The sequence below is a fragment of the Chrysemys picta genome, chromosome 2 (assembly GCF_011386835.1).
Source record: "Chrysemys picta bellii isolate R12L10 chromosome 2, ASM1138683v2, whole genome shotgun sequence".
Classification (NCBI taxonomy): Eukaryota; Metazoa; Chordata; order Testudines; family Emydidae; genus Chrysemys; species Chrysemys picta.
Window position 1 is genome coordinate 258579230 of NC_088792.1, and position 22282 is coordinate 258601511.

General features: G+C 45.3%; 1 protein-coding gene across 5 annotated transcripts in view; it reads right to left on the reverse strand.

Annotated features, from left to right (window-relative positions):
- The window catches only part of RSPO2 (R-spondin 2), a 180670-nt gene extending 174836 nt beyond the window's left edge, over positions 1 to 5834 (reverse strand). The window contains exons 1-2 of one of the 5 annotated variants that reach the window (XM_065586043.1): positions 4230 to 5834; positions 3706 to 4009 (exon numbers count right to left, since the gene is read on the reverse strand). In XM_065586043.1, the coding sequence (XP_065442115.1) occupies positions 3706 to 3799 (94 nt within the window). In that variant the 5' untranslated portion in view covers positions 3800 to 4009; positions 4230 to 5834. Of the gene's footprint in view, positions 1 to 3705 lie in introns of all 5 variants that reach the window. The other 4 variants (XM_065586040.1, XM_065586042.1, XM_065586044.1 and 1 more) reach the window with 4 other exon arrangements.
- Between the last annotated feature and the right edge of the window lie 16448 nt (positions 5835 to 22282).

The following is a 22282-nucleotide window of genomic DNA, read 5'->3' on the forward strand; positions in this document are numbered from 1 at the left end:
CACCCTTGGACAAAGACTTCCCACTCCCATAATAAGAGTATTGATATGAATTAACCATAGCAAATAATATTTTAGTGTTGCAGCAGAAAACTATTAGGTGTAGAGAAATGACAGTGTAAGTTACATATGTTTATTTATAACTTTTTTTTCCTGTTGCACTAATAGAAATCTCTTGATTGAGGAATTTAAAGAACAAATTTCTGATGTGACCTGTTTATTTTATATTGTTTAATTGACTAACAACATGAAATCAATGCCTGTTAGGAATCAAACTTTAAACCTCTAATTTTTCATCCACTTTTATTATATTATGTTGCATAATTTGGTCTGGGATGGGAAAGGAGGAGAAGGAGGAAGGAAAACATATGATCAGCTTTCTCCAGTATTTACTATACTCTCCTGGAAATGCTAGCTATAAACCCCATTTCCTATGCACAGAAATACAGATCCACAGGTCATTGTCCGGATTTTTAAAATGCTTTATTTTTTAAAATCAGTTAATATGATAGATTTGCTTGACATTCCAAACTGGATGCAATTAATTCCTACTGCATAGGAGAAATGATCTATGCCAAGAATTTTATTTCATTACGAAAACGATATTATGGAGCATCTGAGATCACATACTATTCATAATAGAATGCCAGAAAAGTTCTAACTGCCAGTACCCCACAGTGAATGCCTGATTATCTACGGATGGGAAATGGAAAAATTGTAAAATTACAGAAATTTTGAATCCTGAACTCAGACATTACTTTGGTCTGTATGTTGCATGGTAAATGCCAATTATGATTTCAAATATATTCACAGATCTTGCCTTTAGCTCTTATCATCAGATACTTTTATTTCTTTAAAGTTTATTAACTGAAACTATATTGCATTCTCCTCAGTCCAAAATGAAAGCCTTAGGTGATAGCACAAAACAGATCCAGTAAGTCAACTGTCAATAGCAATGTTATTTCACGAGTAATCAAATGTCCATCAAGAAACTAATTTAAATCAATCTCCTTTGGGAAAGCCAGTTGTCCAACAAGTACAACAATTGGTCTAAGATCAATCAGTGAACACGAGATCAATTAAAACCAGCTTAAGTTTTTGTAGGGGGACAATTCATGCAACTCAAGTTAGATCTCTATTCATTTCTATACTCCCACAATGCAATCCTTAAGCTGTGTTGTAAAGCAGAAATACTACTATCACTCTCCACTGTCTAGCCAGCACTCTAAGTAGTTCCACATTTAATTAAAGACACAGTATACCCTTTGTTAGCACAGATAGTCAGGCTGGTCACTTTAAAGGACTGCTGCAGTTTTAGCCATGAATACAAAAATTTAATTCTGCAAACCATCTGTTGGAAAAACATCAGAACTAAATCATTTTACAATGTAATTTTGACCCACTCAGAAGTTTACATGTGCGTGAAAGTATAAGCCTCTTCTGCTTTGCGGTTTATTAGGACTTATTTTTGCTAAGCACTGGAGATGTTAACAGGTTTACCAATAACCTTTTGGTTACAATGTCTTATGAAATGTGAGAAGCAGTAGTTGAATTACCAGATTTTCTGTTGTTCTTAACTATGGGAGGAGGGGAGAGAAGAGTGGGGAAAGTGAAAACGAATATAACTACTTAAGTTTAGATAGATACCTATAGTTGTTCTAGATGAGGGCAAGACCCAGAAAAAACAACTCTGAAATTTTGAGAGAAGATGCAATAACACTTTTGTCCACATGGGTGCTGTAATGACATATTCCACAACACCAATAACTAATTTCTAGCAATTCCAGTTTTTGAAAACCTCCAATATTTGGAAGCAAAACAAATTAAGACTTTGTGATAATTCTCTAAAATGCATTCCTCATACAAAATCATTTCTCTGTGTGTCATCAAGGTGTACTGCAAGAAACTCACTATTTAAAAAGCAAGAATCCCTCTTAAAACTTCTTAAATTGATTTATAAAAACGAATGTGTGCCAAAATCAATTATCAATCTCCTTACATTATAAAGTGCCCAAAACATTCCTTGAGACAATATAATGAGGAAACAAGACTCTAAACTGGATTTAATGACTCCCAACCTAAACAAGTATGTATTTAACAAAATCCTATTTTAGTCCCTGAAATACATTTAGATCCTTTTTTTTCAACTAAAAAAATACTTTCATAGATATAAACCAATCATCCCTAACAGTATTGTGTAAAAACCTTTGACTGGTTTAAAACCAATTTACAGGGTAAATGACAAAGTAGTTTACTTCCGCTGGTAAATACAAGCTCATTAGTAGTTGTAGATCTATGCAAGGTAATAACTTCTGAAGGGTAAAATAATTTACCATGTGCAACTAATCACCACAGGCATAAGACCAGATCCCGCCTGTAAAACAAGCTCAGGCGTACTCGAGACTGAGAAGTGCTGCATCCGCTTGGCGGAGGGCATTAACTCAGTCCCGGCGTAGCAGAGCTAAAGTGAGAACAGTTTAACAGAGCAGTGAGAGGCAGGCAGAAGCGCTGTCTCCGGGATAGCCAGAGGCAGGAACATTTCTCCATAAAGCCCGTTATAAACAGATCACCTCCCAGACTGGGCAGGGGAAGAATCAGGACCTATTGACCTAGAATCACCAGCGCTGTCACGACTATCTCCTGGGACAAAGGGGAGTGTCTGGGGCTGCGGGAGGCGTTGCATGAAATTACTACGCGAACAATCAATAACCTGGTTCCTTCAGGTCCCAAGGAGAGAGGGGTCGCTCGCTCGCACACAGGCGGTTACCCGCTGGTTATCGCGGGGTCACTCATCAGCGGGGAGTGAGCGCTGGACTATGACTGTGGAGGTGAATGTAGATCACATGGCCATCAATGTACCTGCGGCTTCTAGATTCACTGCCCCTCTTTTCACCAGCACATCTAATGTCCTGTACCTGGATCCAGCCCCGTTGGAGCTGGGATGGGCAGTCGCATCGCACACGCAATGCTCCCCTTTCACTGATGGTCTCCCGGCACCCAATAAATAGACCCCCACCCCTGCAAACCGGGCGTCGCAGCGTACAGCGCCGATCCCCCGTTTCAGCTCGACCCTCCCCCCGCAGCAGAGAGCCAAGTTCAGCGCCTAGTCTCACGGCTCTCGCTGACAAATGCGTCCAAAGCAGGTCGGCTGGGATTTTCAACTCCCCGCCCGCAAACGGCTAACGGGGATTTCCTCCGGTTGGGACCAACCAGCCCACGGGGTTTCTCTGCGAGTTAGCGCAGCTCCGAAACCCTGAGGGGAGCGGGCACTCAAGGCAGGGCAGCTGAGGCGGTGCCTTCTCTCGATGGGGTTTTCATCCACCTGCCGGGCAGCCGTGAGCTGCCTGGCAGCTCCGTGGGGAGGACGAGAGCGACTGCACCCCCCGGGCCAGCTCGGGGGAGCGGGCAGGACGCACTTGCTGCTCCCCAATAAGTCACTTTAGACTAAGGCTGCGCAGCGCCACGAGCGCACACTCCCTCCTCCCGGGGAGCTCGCAGGTCCCCGGCCGCGCGTGCGGGACAAGCGATCCCACCCCGCGCGTCTGGGACAAGCGATCCCACCCCGCGCGTCTGGGACAAGCGCTCCCACCCCGCGCGCGGCCCCGGCCCCGGACCCGGACCCAGCCGCAGCCGGCCCCGGCTGGGCAGAGGGGCAGCCGCCAGCGGTCCGCACAGCCCCGGGGGAGCAGTGGGTGCCATGCTACTGACCTCTCTTGCTGCGTCTCCAGCGGCTGGCTTGGCAGTGGCTGTAATCCATACAGTTCAGGACGAGCAAGGCAAAGGAGAAGAGGCGAAACTGCATCCTGGGCGGCGAGGGTGGGCAGCTTCTCTCAGAGGGAACAAATCAGCCGGCTGGCGGGGCCGGGGCAGGCGCCGCGGGGAGCGGAGGTGCCAGGCTGAGCGCGGGGGGCCGCCGCAGTAGGGTCCGGTCCGGTTGCGGAGTCACCACCCGCGGGCCGCTCCCTTGCCCAGGCGCTGCGAACTGGCAGCAGCTCCCAGCATCTCCTTTGATCTGCAGACAAGGAGCAGAGCGGGGTGGGTGTGTGTGTGTGGGGTGGGGGGGGGTTAGTCCCACCCTCCCTGCCTGCACCGAGGCCACGGGGATGGCAAAGCGGAGTGGAGCGGGGACGACCCGCCAAGAGCCACAACTCTGCCCCAGGTGGCTGCACTCAGAGAGCACGGGGCAGGCTCGTGGGGCGAGAGGGGGGCAGGCTCCGGCGCACGGTCCGTACCTTCAGCGCCGAGCAAGCAGCGGAGCGGCCCCTCCAGCCATCCTGCGGCAGCGAGTCAGGGAAGCGGCGCCCCTCGGCTCCCCGGGACTCTGCTAGCAACACGTGGGCAGGCGAAGTTTGGGAGCCGCTCAGCTGAGGGGCTTGGGGGCTTCGCGGGGCGGCCGGAGAGGCTGCCTGGCCGGGAGGTGAACAGGCGGGTTTTGCAACGTGCCCCTCGCCAGCCCCCCGCCTCTGCTGGGGAGCAACCAGGGGCGCTGCCGCCCCACGAGTCCGGCTGCGTCTCGCCTCCCGGCCCTTTTATCCCCGCACTCCGGCTGTGACGTGGGGGCTGCCCGCGGGGCAGACTCACCCTCGCCCTCCGCAGCCGGGGCTGTGCGGGGCGCGCCAGAAGGATGCGCTGGGGGCTGGAGGCTGCAGTAAGTAGGTGGTGCTGTGGTCCACAGCATCTCGGAGCGGCCCCCGCGCCCCTTCTGCTAGGTCCTAGCGCCGCGGGGCGCTGTGGTGCCTCAGGGTCCTAAAGCCCTATGCGTGGCAGCTTCCCTCCCCCGGGTTTGAATGGCAAACTCCTCAGCCTAGAGGGTCTCCTCCTCCGCAGGGGCCTAATGCAGGAGCCACTTCTCCTCTCCCGCTCCTCTCCAAAGCCTGATAGCTCCCCACCCCGTACCTGCTGCTTGTGGTTGTGGGCAGATGTTGGCCGCACAAAGAATTTCCCATTTCTCTACCTATGTCCAGGCAGGGTCCTACAGCCTGATAGATCATCTCCTCCACCCCTTCCTCTGGGGCTCTTAAGGCCTGGGGCCTTTTGCAAGGGAAGGATCCAAAGCCCTTTAAGTCAATGGAAATTCTCTCCTTGGTGTCAATATGCTTTGTATAATGCTTCAAGTCTCTACACAATCCTGGAGCTTCTCCTACAGCCCCTCCTCCCAAGTCCTTAAACCCAGAGTATCGCCTGGTCTACCACGTCCTCAACCCACCTTCATCTGTTCCCGTTCTTCCCCAGACTGAAATCCTTGTTCGTCTCCTCCTCTTTCTCTCCATTCCTTCAGTATCCAAAAAAAACCAGGTTCATCTTCTTTGCCTTGTGGTCTTTTCCTCCTGCAAACTGCTTACCTGGGAAAAGTCTCCAAGGGCAAACTAAGTATGATTTGGTGTTCCGGGTGCATTATAAAAACAATCTCCGGCTGACTCAAGATTTTCAGTAAATTAGGCCCTGATCCTGCAAGCTGTTTTGCAAAGGTGCACTTCCATGTTCGAAGAGAGCCTCACTAAAGTCAGCAGCCAAGCTCTGCGCAGAGGCTGATCTGTGTGGAACACCTTGCAGGATCAGAATAATGTAAGCATTCTGGAGACCTCAAGCATAATCAATTGGAATAATGTGCTTGCACAGAATTGAACCAATTCATTATTTACCAGTCTGATTTCTTATGTTTTTACAACACTTGAGCTCCATTCATTCAAAACTCAGCTTTATGTATAGTGTTCTGACTGAAAAAAGATTTCCTTCCACACACCCCTGTAGAGAAGCCAAAATGCTGCTGCTGTTGCAATATAAAGCAATTGAACCTTTACATGCTTTATGGGGCTCCACAGAGCATGATCTTGAAGAATCTTAACTTCACTACACAGAAGAGGCAGTTCTTAAAATGAATGATACCAATATTTGTATAATCAAAAATTCCTATATTATAGTATATTCTTATAGGAGACCCATCTCCTGTGTGCTGAAGTCTTAATAATTCCTAAGCATGATACTTTCTTGGTGTGATATAAAAGTCTCTGTTGACTTACATTGCAGTGAATGAGACAGACCTTTAATCTCAGTGAAAGCAGGGAGTGGTTTAAAAAGAATGATATGCTTCCTCATTCTATGAAATATTGAAATGCTGTACTTCTAAACTTTAAAAATAAATATATGTCTATATAAACCATCTTCCAACATCTTACCTGTCAATCATCCTTTGCCTCCTCGTCCAAATTCATCATTCCATAAAGCCCACTGGCCTCATGCATCCCTCAAAACGTGATCTCCTCATTGATATCACCTCTTGCTATCCTATGTTTGAATTGTTATCCTGTGTATTTTCTGCTTGTCTGAATTAGGGCCTGATCTTCTAAACACTTTCTCTGTGGCATAATGAGCAGTTTGTCCAATAATAAGTGTCAATGAGTCTATTCAAGGTAAGAGACACCAAGGCTCTTCCTACTGACTCAAAAGCCTGTCCAATCAGACCCTATGTTCTGCAGTGTTTGCAGTATGATGGAGTTAGTCTATAAATACCTTGAGGCAGGTACCTTGACATTTGTGTATTTATAAAATCCCTATATATTTAGAGCAGTGTATATACACTAAATGATAATAAAAGTATGAAGTCCCTAGTTAAGTGGAGAAGACTGCCCCACACAATAACACAAATATTTAAGGAGTGTAGGTAGCATGTTCTCAGAACCTTAATGGCCATAGGTTAGTTATACAACTGTGCAAAAAGAAATCTCTCTCTCTCTTGGTTTTAAAGGAAGGAAAACGACTCCAACAGTTCTATTATTTAATTTCAAGCTACAAAGGAAATATTTTCTTTTGTGAAAAACCAGTGAAGCAAGACCAGGCTTAATTCTTCTATCTTCTGTCATACCCAATACTCTGTCTGGTAAAACTATTCCCATAAAAATGTATTATCTCAGCAAAAACACCCAACAGCTTAAGCAGGGCAATTGTAGAGACAGTTAAGGAACTGTGAGTGGGGGTAAAAAAGATATCGAAATAAATCCACATATATACTGAGCAAGGGAGAGAGTGCCTGCCCACTTCCTAACAACTCTCCTCTCTGAAATACACACACTTCATTTTCTGTCTCTCTGTTATTTGTCTCTGTATCAGTTGGGCCCAATCTTGTACTCTTTGCTCAGACAGAACTCCCAGCAATGTCTATGAGTATTTTGCCCAGGCAAGGAGAGGCTATGTATGTATGTATGTATGTTTTCATTAAGGCATAGAGAAGCAGATGGAAAGAGGGATAACATCTCTAAAATAATTGTTGTAGCTCTCAAATTTAATTTTCACTTCTTTCTGTGAAAAGGAGAGACACCATATAAAAAATAATAAGAAAAATATGCTCTCAATGATGCGTATCCTCCTCTTTCAAACTGGACCAGTACCAAAGCACCAGTTCCAGTCTGCTAGCTAGGGACACCCTACTACTCTTGGAAAGTACCAGACCCAATTTGCCAGTATTGGGATATCATTAGCCAGCTTAGAAACCAAAAAAATGACAGAAAAATCAAGATCCACTGGCCCAACAGGACTTTCCTTCCATTGATTTGGGGTATTTTTGTTTCATTGTAACTATAGGATATAGGAGCCACACCATTTGTATAATAATCTAAGAGTTGTTCTAACATGGCATAATAGGACAGGCCCTGCAGAGGGCTGCAGAGGACAAAGGTGATATTTGAGCTATTTTTGCACTGCATCCCCTTACTTGCCCTCTATGCAATTCAGGTGGGCCCCAGGCCTGGCCCTTTGTCTCCCAAAAACCTATACAATAACCCACATGTACAACTATAGCTAGATTTTATTTCTACTTTGCATTCATTCTCTGTCTTTGTTGTCATCTGTACATTAGAACGAGAAAAAAGACATCAATAAGCAAAATATTTAAAAAGCGGCACTCTCCACAAGACAGCATGCTCTTTCACTCCTCACATGGGCTATTGGAGGAGTAAGGAGCAAACATGAGTATAACCCTGCAAACATAAGACCTTTCCCATCATGGGGATGCCCCTGAAGGCCAAACTTGGCTGTGAAGACAATTCCTGTTAAAGAGGAAAGCGAGTCAATTAAGCCTTTATTTAAATGGATCTTTAAAGTAAACCCTTAGTAAATTACTTTCCTGTGGAAGAAGTGTTGCTCAGCACTGACATGTTTTGCTGGGACAGTATACTCAACAACTTCTCAATTACATAACCACCTACCTTAAGTAACTCATTGTCAGAGATTGTCTGCAGTCAAGACTCAGAGGCCTTTAATTAGGCCACGAAGGAGGCAGTGGAGTGGATACAGCACTGGACTGAGGTCTGGATTTTATTTTTGACTCTTCCACTGGTCTGCTGGGTGACTGTGGGCAAATCACTGTACCTCTTTTTGCCTCAGTTTCCCCATCTGAAAAAATAGTGACGATTATACTAACTTTCTTTGTAAAGTGCTTTGAGATTTGCTTAGGAGAAGCCCTATATAAGAGTTAGGATTTGTGTGTGTTTATAATTAGTTGATGGTTCATACAGTGGTTTGAAAATGTAAAGTGCTGTTTAAGTAAGTATTATGATATTGAGCACATGCTTACTCAGATACAGCAATTTTGCAATAGAGTAGTTGCAGTATTTTGTTGGACTACACAATGATTATGTCTGCCAAATGATAATAAAGAGGGGAGTTTGAAAGGAATGTTGGACAGTTAACAATACTTAAAGTCCTAACATTTTTTAGTTACATCTTTGGTGAGTTAAAATCTCCATTTAAATCAGAACATATCATCGGGTGGCATTGCCATAATCAGTGAACATTACAGTGCATGCTGCTCCATAATTTGATTATTCATTGTCTTATTTATCTAACAAAGCTCATGTGCAAAAATATAAACATACTTAACTCATTATTAATGTTATGGCCTTTCTCACTGAAAAACTCCATCTCTCTACTCACACTTAGCTGGAGAGAAAGCCTGTCCTCGACAGATGAGTTTTACATCACAAGATCAACAGCCCATGACACAAAGAGAGAACAAACGTAGGTGCTTTACCCAGGGCCGGCTCCAGGCACCAGCCCACCAAGCTTGTGCTTGGGGCGGCACCTGGAGGGGGGCAGCGCGGTGCTCCAGCTCTGGCCGCCGGGGAGAGCGGAGCCCCGGCTGGGCTCTCCGGCCTCCCCCCGGCACTCTGGCCGCCAGGAAGAGCGGAGCCCCGGCTGGCACTCTGCCCTCCACCCGGCGCTCTGGCCGCCACTCCGTGCTCCCTCCGGTGCTCCGGCCACGGGGGAGAGCCGAGCCGCAGTGGGCTTTCCGCCCTCCTCCCAGCGCTCTGGCCGCCGGGGAGAGCAGAGCCGCAGCGGGCTCGCCGCCCTTCTCCCGGCACTCCGGCCACCACTCCGCCCTCCCCCCGGCACTCTGGCCACTGGGGAGAGCAGAGCCGCGGCGGGCTCGCCGCCCTCCTCCCGGCGCTCTGGCCGCCGGGGAGAGCGGAGCCCCAGCCAGTTCACTGCCCTCCCCCCGGCGCTCTGGCCGCCGGGGAGAGCGGAGCCCCGTCCGGGCTCTCCGCCCTCCTCCCGGGGCTCCGGCCGCCAGTGGAGCCGCGGCAGGCTCGCCGCCCTCCCCCCGGCACTCTGGCCGGTTGGGGAGAGCGGCCTGCGGCCGGGCTCGGTGCCCTCCCCTGCCGCGCTGGGGGGGGCGGCGGGAGGCTTTTTTGCCTGGGGCGGCAAAAAAGCCAGAGCCGGCCCTGGCTTTACCTCTCTGCAATTCAGATACAGAGCCCTTAATAGGAAGTGGGACATAAATCTAAACACAAAATGAAGGTGTACATTTGTTGGGGAAAGAAAATAGGCTGCTATTCAGATTCTTCAGTGGGATTGCACGCATGTAACTGAGGGCAGAATTGCCTTGCAAATGAGTTTTGCTTGATTAGGGACCACAGAATTGGCCCTTAGTTAAACATGTTGATGATGCATAAACCAGACTAGAATCCTAGACTTATACTGTGCCACTCATCATGCTAGCTGAGTGCCAGCTCGCTCTTGCTCTCTCTCTCTCATAGTTGCATTAGCTCTGTAGTATTACATTTGTAGAACCAACTCTGGAATAAGACTTTTTGTTTTATTTCTGTCATTAAAGTGAGCAGATGTGACTGAATGCTGTGAGGGAGCAGAACCATTGAGTACATCGAAACACCATAATGGGTCAGACCAATGGTCCATCTAGACCAGTATCCTGTCTTCCAACAGAGGCCAATACCAGATGCTTCAGAGAGAATGAACAGAACAGGGCAATTTATTGAGTGATCCATTCCTCTCTCATCCAGTCCCAGCTTTTGGCAGTCAGAGGTTTAGTGACACCCAGAACATGTGGTTGTATCACTGACCATCTTGGATAATAGCTATAGATGGACCTATCCTCTAGGAACTTATGTAATTCTTTTTTGAACCCAGCTATACTTTTGGCCTTCACAACATCCCCTGGCAACGGGTTCCAAAGGTTGATTGTGCACTGTGTGAAGAAGTACTTTCGTATGTTGTTTTAAAACCTGCTGCCTATTAATTTAATTGGGTGATCCCCGATTCTTGTGTTATGTGAAGAGGTAAATAATACTTCCCTAGTCATTTTCTCCACACCATTCATGATTTTATAGACCTCTATCATATCTCCCCTCAGTCGACTCTTTTCCAAGCTGAAAAGTCCCAGTCTTTTTAGTCTCTGCTCACATGGAATCTGTTCTGTACCCCTAATCATTTTTGTTGCCCTCCTCTGTACTTTTTTCTATTCTAATATATCTTTTTTGAGATGGGGTTACCAGAACTGTAAGTAGTATTCAAAGTGTGGGTATATCATGGATTTATATAGTGGCATTATGATATTTTCTGTTTTATTATCTATCCCTTTCCTAATGATTCCTAACATTCTGTTAGCTTTTTTGACTGCCACTGCATACTGAGCAGATGGTTTCAAAGAACTATCCATGATGACTCCATGAGCTCTTTCTTGAGTGGCAACAGCTAATTTAGACCCCATTGTTTTGTATGTATAGTTGGGATTATGTTTTCTAATGTGCATTACTTTGCATTTATCAACATTGAATTTCATCTGCCATTTTGTTGCTCAGTCACCCAGTGTAATGAGATCCCTTTGTAACTGTTTGCAGTCAGCTTTGGACTTAACTCTCTTGAGTAATTTTGTAATTTGCAAACTTTGCCACCTCACCGTTTACCTATTTTTTCCAGATCGTTTATGAATATATTGAACAACATTGGTTCCAGTACAGATCCTTAGGGATTCTGCTATTTACATGTCCCCGCTGTGAAAATTGACCATTTATTCCCACCCTTTGTTTCCTATTTTTTAACCAGTTACTGATCTATGAGAGGACATTTCCTCATACCCTATGACTGCCTCTTTTGCTTAAGAGCCTTTGGTGAGAGACGTTGTCAAAGGCTTTCTGAGAGGCCAGATACAGTATGTCCCTGGGATTGTTCACATTTGTTGATCCCCCTCAAACAATGCTAATAGATTGATGAGGCATGATTTCCCTTTACAAAAGCCATGTTGACTCTTCCTCAACATATCATCTTCATCTATGTGCCTGATAATTTACTAAGTAAAGTAAGAAGGTGCCATTTTTAAGGTCACTCTTCAGAGTAGAACCATACTTTAAAAGAAGTCTGGATGTGGTACGATAGCCATCATCTTGGCCAATCCATTGGAGACTGATCTGGAGACCTTCAGAGCTAAAAGCATGAACTGCTTCAGTTTGAGCTAAAGAACCAAGGCTCTTTAGCTGGGGGCTGCAATCCCTCATGTCCTTTGGGGATTGGCACAGAGAAGGAACTGTCTCACACACTCACCAGTCAGATACAAAGGCTCTAATACATACTGCAGGGCACATTTCTGCACTGGCAGGTGATGAACTAGGTGAGCTAGTAGGTGATTTCCATCCTTAGGTTCTATTTCTTCTCAGACTCAATTTTACCTCTTCTCCTCCCCCTCCCCATATTAAGCACTACACCAACAAGCTAGCAAGACCCTTGATCCCAGACACATACTCAGCTTTCCACACCCGCACTCAAAACCAGAATAAAACCTGTAGTATCATTTAATTGGTATTTTAGGATTTGTTCGGACATTGACTATTTCATTGTTAAATGCAGGCTCCTCCATTGCAGACAGCACAAGGTTTTGTGCATCCAGTCATCACGCATGACATGTAATGAAATGACAAAAAAATGACTGAGTCAGATGACTGAATCTAAATCCAGCCACTGATTGTCTTGAATGCCCTCATGACACTTGGAAACCTCCCTCCGGTCCCTAAGCCTGCTTTGGCACAGACACTCCCCAGTAGCTGGCAGCTGAATATTTTCTGATTAACAGTTGGCTGGCTGAATATAGTCAATAATCATTTTGGACCCAATTCTACCACCCTTACTCCCACTAAATAATGTCTTACATGGTAAGCAGTCCTAATGAAGTCATTGTGGCATCATAATACATATTTCCCCAAACTAGCCTGATAGGCATGGCTAGCTGCTGCTGCTGTGATAACCTCAAATGAGATAGCATTGAAAGAGGTGAACTCATCTTTCATTAAATCAGTCACTCTAATGAGGTGCCAAGTTCAGACCCTAATTAGGGTATTTAAACTTTATTAGAAGACCAGGTACTTGGGGTAGTGATTGGGTAGTTTTTTGTTTTGTGTTTGTGCTGTGCCTAGTACATTGTACAACCACAATGCACCTTTGGTCCACAGAGCATTTGCTGGGTGGTTGGTAGCAGAAAGCTGGCTGGGTACATGATGCTGGCTACTCCTCTTTGTTTCCACCTGCTAAATTGCATCAGAAGACAATTTTAAAAGATTAAATATGTTTTTTAATATTGATTTCCCATGTCAGCCCTTATGGTAGTTGCTGCAGGGATTGCCCGTGGAAAGTGGAGTGGTCAATGAGCAGAAGGTGGTCCATGAGAATCTTGTCACTAAAACGTGGTGCAGGCCATGAAAAACTTTGGGAACCCCCGAAATAACAAATAATAATTTTTGGGGAATTTTTGTTAGGAAATGAGATTAAATTCAAAATCTACATTAGCATGTGTCTGTAAATAATGGTTGTCCAAAATCATGTTTGAATTGGCCAGCTTGGGAGAAGATGAAGCAACTAATGTATACCTTTTCTGGCGTATTGCTTTATTAATAAAGTTATGATTGCATAACTTTAAAGTTATAGTTGCATAGCGGGGCACAGACTATCCAACAAATTCTTGGACTGCATTGCAGACAACTTTTTATTTCAGAAGGTTGAAAAAGCTACTGGGGGGAAGCTGTTCTAGACTTGATTTTAACAAATAGGGAGGAATTTGTTGAGAATTTGAAAGTAGAAGGCAGCTTGGGTGAAAGTGATCATGAAATCATAGAGTTTGGAATTCTAAGGAAGGGTAGAAGGGAGTACAGCAAAATAGAGACAATGGATTTCAGGAAGGCGGATTTTGGTAAGCTCAGAGAGCTGATAGGTAAGGTCCCATAGGAATCGAGACTGAGGGGAAAAACGACTGAGGAGAGTTGGCAGTTTTTCAAAGAGACACTATTAAGGGCCCAAAAGCAAGCTATTCCACTGGTTAGGAAAGATAGAAAATGTGGCAAAAGACCACCTTGGCTTAACCACGAGATCTTGCATGATCTAAAAAATAAAAAGGAGTCACATAAAAAATGGAAACTAGGACAGATTACAAAGGATGAATATAGGCAAACAACACAGGAATGCAGGGGCAAGATTAGAAAGGCAAAGGCACAAAATGAGCTCAAATTAGCTACGGGAATAAAGGGAAACAAGAAGACTTTTTATCAATACATTAGAAGCAAGAGGAAGACCAAAGACAGGGTAGGCCCATTGCTCAGTGAAGAGGGAGAAACAGTAACAGGAAACTTGGAAATGGCAGAGATGCTTAATGACTTCTTTGTTTCCGTCTTCACCGAGAAGTCTGAAGGAATGCCTAACCTAGTGAATGCTAATGGGAGGGGGTAGGTTTAGCAGATGAAATAAAAAAAGAACAAGTTAAAAATCACTTAGAAAAGTTAGATGCCTGCAAGTCACCAGGGCCTGATGAAATGCATCCTAGAATACTCAAACTGCTAATAGAGGAGGTATGTGAGCCTCTAGCTATTATCTTTGGAAAATCATGGGAGATGGGAGAGATTCCAGAAGACTGGAAAAGGGCAAATATAGTGCCCATCTATAAAAAGGGAAATAAAAACAACCCAGGAAACTACAGACCAGTTAGTTTAACTTCTGTGCCAGGGAAGATAATGGAGCAAGTAATTAAGGAAATCATCTGCAAACACTTGGAAGGTGGTAAGGTGATAGGGAATAGCCAGCATGGATTTGTAAAGAACAAATCGTGTCAAACCAATCTGATAGCTTTCTTTGATAGGATAACGAGCCTTGTGGATAAGGGAGAAGCTGTGGTATACCTAGACTTTAGTAAGGCATTTGATACGGTTTCACATGATATTCTTATCGATAAACTAGGCAAATACAATTTAGATGGGGCTACTATAAGGTGGGTGTATAACTGGCTGGATAACCGTACTCAGAGAGTTGTTATTAATGGTTCCCAATCCTGCTGGAAAGGCATAACGAGTGGGGTACCGCAGGGGTCTGTTTTGGGACTGGCTCTGTTCAATATCTTCATTAACGACTTAGATATTGACATAGAAAGTACGCTTATTAAGTTTGCGGATGATACCAAACTGGGAGGGATTGCAACTGCTTTTGACGACAGGGTCATAATTCAAAATGATCTGGACAAATTGGAGAAATGGTCTGAGGTAAACAGGATGAAGTTTAACAAAGACAAATGCAAAGTGCTCCACTTAGGAAGGAACAATCAGTTTCACACATACAGAATGGGAAGAGACTGTCTAGGAAGGAGTATGGCAGAAAGGGATCTAGGGGTTATAGTGGACCACAAGCTAAATATGAGTCAACAGTGTGATGCTGTTGCAAAAAAAAGCAAACATGATTCTGGGATGTATTAACAGGTGTGTTGTGAGCAAGACACGAGAAGTCATTCTTCCGCTCTACTCTGCACTGGTTAGGCCTCAACTGGAGTATTGTGTCCAGTTCTGGGCACCGCATTTCAAGAAAGATGTGGAGAAATTGGAGAGGGTCCAGAGAAGAGCAACAAGAATGATTAAAGGTCTTGAGGACATGACCTATGAAGGAAGGCTGAAAGAATTGGGTTTGTTTAGTTTGGAAAAGAGAAGACTGAGAGGGGACATGATAGCAGTTTTCAGGTATCTAAAAGGGTGTCATAAGGAGGAGAGAGAAAACTTGTTCACCTTAGCCTCTAAGGATAGAACAAGAAGCAATGGGCTTAAACTGCAACAAGGGAGGTCTAGGTTGGACACTAGGAAAAAGTTCCTAACTGTCAGGGTGGTTAAACACTGGGATAAACTGCCTAGGGAGGTTGTGGAATCTCCATCTCTGGAGATATTTAAGAGTAGGTTAGATAAATGTCTATCAGGGATGGTCTAGACAGTATTTGGTCCTGCCATGAGTGCAGGGGACTGGACTCGATGACCTCTCGAGGTCCCTTCCAGTCCTAGAATCTATGAATCTATAGCAGAAAAAAGTTACGAAATTCCTAAGTTAAAGTCCAACAGCAACATTAACTCAGCTACATTGCACATCCTGTATATTTGATAGCAAGCATGAAACACCATGCTGTGATGTAGGCTTTCTTAATATTTTCAAACCACTTTGTAAACATTAACTATTTATTAGATTAAAAAAAAAACAGATCAGACAGGGCCAAAATAACAGATACAAGGCCTGACTCCTGTGATGAGCCCCCAGATCGGCAGATCCACATTGACTTCAAGGAGGCTCCATTGAGCACAGTGGTCTTCCCACATGGACCTCATTGTAGCATCAGGCTAAAGTTACTATCTACTATCTAGTTTAATAGCTCATGCAATTTGACTGTGTCCAGGGGACACAAATTATCAGCTATTGGTGGCTGAAACAACTAATCCCTTAAAGTTTTGTATCCGGGTCTCAGTGTCTACACTGCAATCATAAGGTATGATTGCACCTTGTGGAGACGTAGCCGAGCAAGCTTTAATGTAGCTAGCTCGGGTTCCAGAGAAGAGAAGCTGCGACAGAATGGGCTTCAACACGGGCTGTACAATTACTGTACCTGGGTAATTACTCTCAGGGCTAGCTCGCACTGAAGCACTCAGAACATGAGTTATCTAGATTAAAACTAGCTCAGGAGGCATATATACACGAGGTGCACACACTTTGTGATTGTGGTGTAGACATAGACCAGTCTAGCAATACCAAATTGATTCCTAAAGTTCCTTGCAGGCTAGCTGTGAGAGGTCCAGGTTGCTGTGACTGCTTGCTTTCAGTCCTCCTCAAATCACTTTATTTCTTCATGGCATTCTGTGTAGGAGTTCTTCTGTAAAATGCTAGTTCTGAGTACTTTTTAGATTGATTGCAGGAGTGCTGGTATGTCCATTCCCTCAATGGCAAGCCTACCTCAGTGGTACTTAATAAATCATCCTTTCATACACAAGAGAAAACATGCAAATATGTTGGAAATTTAAAATTGGATCTTTTCTGGTTCTCTCTCTCTCATCAGAAATAAACCAAAAAGAAAGCAGTTTGGGTACTAGAAGCCTTTGGATTACAGCTACTAACCAAAAACTACAACGGGCTGCCAAGGAAGCTACTTCCTCAATGTTAATATTCCAGTTCTGTTTCTCCCCTTTAGCTCCCTCAGCTATTATGTTCCCATGCAAAAAGTAAAACCGATACTTTGTGTAAAAAGCCTTATTTTAGAGAAAGGAAATAGAACAAAAGTTCTATGGAGAGCACTCTGCGTGCATCTCCTCTGTAACAGTCTGCAATAATACTGAAAACAAAATAGCTTCTTTCTCCACAGATAAGCACAGTTCTTAGATATTTAATGATCCAGCAAACAGAAAAATAAAATAACATTAAGCTACATAACTAGGGTGACCAGATGTCCCAATTTTATAGGGACAGTCCCTATATTTGGGGCTTTGTCTTATATAGGCGCCTATTACCCCCCCACTCCCGTCCCGATTTTACACATTTGCTGTCTGGTCACCCGATACATAACAGACCAACCATTCACCATTTTTCTCTTTTCCCATTATGCTTGGCTCAGCACTTACCTCCCAACTACTGCCACTAACTAAAGCACCAACAGCTGGGAAGTAAGTGCAGCTCAAAACCTTTCACTGGCTTGCTGTCTCTCACTGCAAATTCAATTTGCTCTCAATTTTTTCTTTATATTTTTTCCAAATACAAAAAGATATATACCAAAAAAAACAGATTCATCTTTATACACCAAGTAAAGAGGGTTAGGATAAATGGAGGAGAGGGGAAGTGACATATCTATCTTCAGGGTATACCTTAATTGCAGGCCTCTGAAAAGTCTGCCCAATTTGTCCTTCTGCAGAACACTAGTCATTCATTAGCTGTGAGGCCAGCCGTATCACTGAGCCACACATAAATGTTTGTTGGGGATCATGAGATTACTTACCTTGTGCAGTAACTGTAGTTCTTCGAGATGTGTGTCTCTATGGGTGCTCCACTTCAGGTGCATATGTGTCTCTCAAGCCCTTGATCAGAGATTTTCCATTGGCAGTGTCCATTTGGCCAAAGCATGTGTTCTATACAACCCTTTGCCGCACACCAAGGGTACATGGAGCTGTGCAAGTGAATCACCCTCAGTTCCTTCTCTATCCAAACATCCAACAAATAACAGTCTGAAGCAGAAGGGAAGGAGGGCAGGTAGTGGAGCATCCAAAGGGACATACATCTCAAAAAACCTCAGTTACTGCACACGATGAATAACCTCTTCTTATTTGTGGGCCTCCTATTCAAGTGACTCCTGAGCAGTATTCCCACAGGGAAGAGGGAGCTTCATAACTGAGTCCAAGACTGAAGACATTTTCCTGGTGGCCAGTCAGAATCAGGTCATCTGGGGCTCCTCCAGCTTCTGAATGATATGGCTGGCAGGGTGTTGAGGTCTGGCAGCTCTGATCTTGGGCTGTGTCTTTGAATTAGATTCCAAATAAATTCCTTTTAAACCCCAGTTTATATAGTTAAACTTGAGTCCTGCTTAGCTGCACCTTGACCAATCATTTTAAACTAAAGTACTACAAAACAGTATTTTTCACCAACTCTAGCCCATTACAAAACAATTCTTTAGTCAGTTAGACCCCCCCAGTCAATTTAAATCTCGCAAAATTAGTTATGCAACAGAAACAATCAAAGAATCAGACAGAAACTGTACAGATAAACAACAGAGAAGTAGAAACCATAAAGACAAAACAATAGAAGTACAGATTTCAATCACAACTGTTGATAAGTGATTCCTTGTCAGACAGAATGCTACCAAACAAAGTTTTCTTTAAACATCTTAAGATCTGTTTCTTTATCTGGTGATGCTGGGTACTATTAGGACAGGCGCACCTTCTTAACAGCCCAATATGACATTGTTTTGATGTAATTTAGATGGAATTTGAGGATGTGATTTTCTACTTCTTAGCTCTTGGCTGCTGCTGTCCTAATGTAGCTGCTGCTGGTTACTAAGGAAAAAGGCCTCAGACCTTACAGCACACTGTTTACAAAGATCATGCAGTGAGGCTCAAGTAGCAGCTATGCATAGCTCAGACACAGGAATGTTCTTGAGTAAAGCTAAAAGTGGAAGTTGCCTGTGATCTGATAGAGAGTGCTATAATCCGTTGGGTAGGTAGAGCACCAGCAGCATTGTAGCAAGTGATGGTACACTCAGAGATCCACCTCAGAAGTCTCTGTGTAGAGATCATGGACCCTTTGGATCTTTCTGCATTGGAGACAAACAGCCTATAAATTGCTTGATCCTATCTAGGTAAGAGGCCAACAGGGGGTCCGCCTTCAAGGTCCCAGTCTCCCAACCGTGCAGGTTGATATAATAGCTACTAGAAAGGCTGTCTTCATAGGTAAGTGAAGCAAGGAGCAGGGTGCCATCGTTTCAAATGGAGGTCCCTTGGGGTATCTAAGTACCAAGTTGAGATCCCAAGAAGAAGAAAGATTCTTAGCCTGGGGGTAGAGGTTCCCCTAATTCCTTAAAAAAAATCTTGAGGACATAGGGTGAGTAAATATGGAAAACCCTTCTAGTGGGGGATGAAATGCTGATATTGTGGCCAGATGAACTTTAATAGAGCTAATTGATAACACTGATTTCTTCAAGTCTAGCCGGTAATCCACGATGGCTGAGAGCAAACAGGATTCAGACACAAGACAGGGACAGGGATACCAGTGGCTGAACCTTTTCCATTTCTGAAGGTAAGTAATTCGAGTTGACTCCTTTCTACTGTTTAGTAACACCTGTTGTATTCTTGTCAAGCAGGTGGATTCTAATCCTGTGAACTATCTAAGAGTCATGGTTGGAGGTGGAGGACCCCTAGATTGGGCTGAAGCATGTGACCTGAATCCTGGGAAAGGAGATGAGGGGTTGTGTACAAGGGTTTGCCGGGGCTCGACCCTCTCCGGGGCGGCAGGGAGCCACACCGGCTCACTACACACTGGTGCTTGGGTACTTCATCTGGCTGCAGGGTCTCCCTCGGCAGCCCTTGCGGTCCTGGAAGACACAGTAAGCCTGACCTTGGCTTAGGGCAGAGCACCAATGCTACGTCAGGGGCTCAGGCCCTCCGTCAGGGCTGAGCAACCAGCAGGAGTATTTAGCCCAGGCCCTAGGTCAGGGCGGGGCAACAAACGCTGAGTCAGGAGCTCAGGCCCTCAGTCAGGGTTGAGCAACAATAGTAGGCCTAAGCCTCAACAGGCCTGGGAGAGGGGGAGACTGCCACCCACGGGTTGGGTGGCGGGGAGGACACAGGCCCTCCCACTCCACTGCGTCCCAGCCCGGGGCCCTAGCAGCGGCAGAAGACCTGCTGCTTAGTCAGTGGGGATCCGGGTCGCAACACACTGACATAGGCTTTGGCAGTGCTGCAGCCAGACTGCGGTCGGTTGCCCCCGGGCTACTTCCACACTCCCCCTTGGGGACTACCTGGGTCCTGGTGTTGGTCTTTGAGGGATCCGGATCATGGGTTCGTCAGGGCAGGGATTGATCGGCAGGTCCGGCAGCTCCTCCGGATAGCGGGCGCAGAGCAGGCCCGGCCAGTCCTGGCGGCCGCCTTGGGCCACGGGGTCTTCCCATCCACGAGCTAGGCTGGAGACGTCTGGTCTCTCTGGCGGCCAGGGTCTGACTGAGCTGTGAGGGCGAGCTTTTATACTTCCGGGTCACCGCCTGACCCTCTGAGGGGTGGGCTCAGAACTCCCTAGCTCCGCCCACTCCGGCCTCCAGATGGGCTCTTCCCCCTCCAGGGCGGCGGGGAGCCACACCGCCTCACTACAGGTTGGTACTATAAGGATGACCCTGGCCTTGTCTTGTCTGATCTTGTTCATCACTCTTAGTATTAGTGGTGTTGGAGAGAACACATAGAAAAGGACCTTCATCCAAGGAAGGAGAAAAGTGTCCCCCAAAAGTGGCGACCCAGGCCTCCTCTCAAGCAGTACAGGGCGCATTTCTTGTTGCTGAATGTGGCAATTAGGTCCTCGTGAGAAACTCTCCACCTTTGGAATATGACATGAAGAATTTGAGAGTCCAACTCCCATTCACAGTCCTGGGAGAAGTGTCTGCTGAGCATATTGGCTGTGACATTTTTGGACTCCAGAAAGGTAAATGGCTTGAGATTGGACTCTAAATTTTTGTTTTTCCATGCCCCCACCTAATTCCCTGGTAGTGGATGCAGTAAATGAGACTGGTTTGCAAACTATCAGGTGATCATGGCCAAGTATGACTTCACAAATTACAACAAATTTGCGGCCTTTATTCACTATATTCCACAGATGCATAAAGAACACTTCCAGGCCATCATTACAGATGGTCAATTATTAACCATAAGCTCTCTCCAAGCTTCCTTATATACCAGAGGCATCACCACTAGATCCATCTTCACAATGATTGTTATGCAAAAGGCATCATGGCTCTAGCTGTCGGGGTTCCTGAGAGAGACCCCCCTTCTTTTCCAGCCCCAGCTCAGGGGCTGCCGCAGCGGGGGCGAGATGGCACATCCATCGCATTAGAAAGGTAAGACTACTGATATTAAAATACAAGTTGTGTGCTTTTATTTGTAGAACAAAAAAAGTTAATTATTAAGGGGTTTTTTATATAGCGCTTTTATCCAAAGCACTTTACAAATAGTTAGCTAACAGTACAAACAACATTTGGAAAGATCATTAAGCGGTCCGCTGAGACCCTCAGCAATTTTCAAGTGGTCTGCAGAAAAAAGTTTGAGAGCCACTGATATAGAGCATATACATAGGCCAGACAGATACTGCTAACAGAAAATCTCTGCTCAAGGGCCCAAGAGGTGCATGGGCACCTGAAGTCGAGCACCCACAGGGACACTACTTGAAGAATGACTTTTTCATTTTTGCAGATTAGTTTCTAAATGACCAGTGCTACACACAGGAACCAGGCCGCCTTGTTATCAGGTAATCTCCAAGTAACAGAGATATACCCAAGAATGAAAATTAAGGGGGAGGGCTCTAGACCTAGCATCCAATATCAAATTGGCTCTTTTGACCCACCTCAAATTCTTCTCCTTCACAACCCTTCTCAATTTCACCCCTGCCTACAATTCTGCTCTCATTTCCTCCTTCTCTCTTACTGTTCTCTGATTCTTCCCCACCCTCTTGGCTAATAGCGCCATATGTCTCCTTCTCCCATTCTCTGCTTCACATCTCTTTTCATACTGCCTCTGGGCTCAACACAGTCTTCCTCTCTTAGTCTGCTAAACTCCCTACCGCCTCTTCAGGCATCTGTTTCAAATTTACTTCTGTTGCAAAGCTTTCCATCACTGGTTTCACTCACCATCTTGTGTTCATTGTCCCCATCATGTGTATCTGTCTGAATTAGATGCTAAGCTCTTCCATGCATGGGACAATGGGCCAAATTCAGAGGGGATAAGTAAAGGAGGTTGTGTAAGTGGGGATAATGAAGTCTAGAGGGAAGGAAATGTTACTCACCAGATGCAGTGCTCATGCACCTCTCGAGCCCTCAATCAGAGATTTCTACCTAGCAATGTCTGTTCATCCCATGCATGCACCCTATGCCTCGTCACCGAGGCTATATAGAGGCTTGTCGGAGAACTGCCCTCAATTCCTTCTCTATTCAGTCATCCCCTAGGGAACAACCAAAAAAGAGGGGACGAAGGGCAGGTAG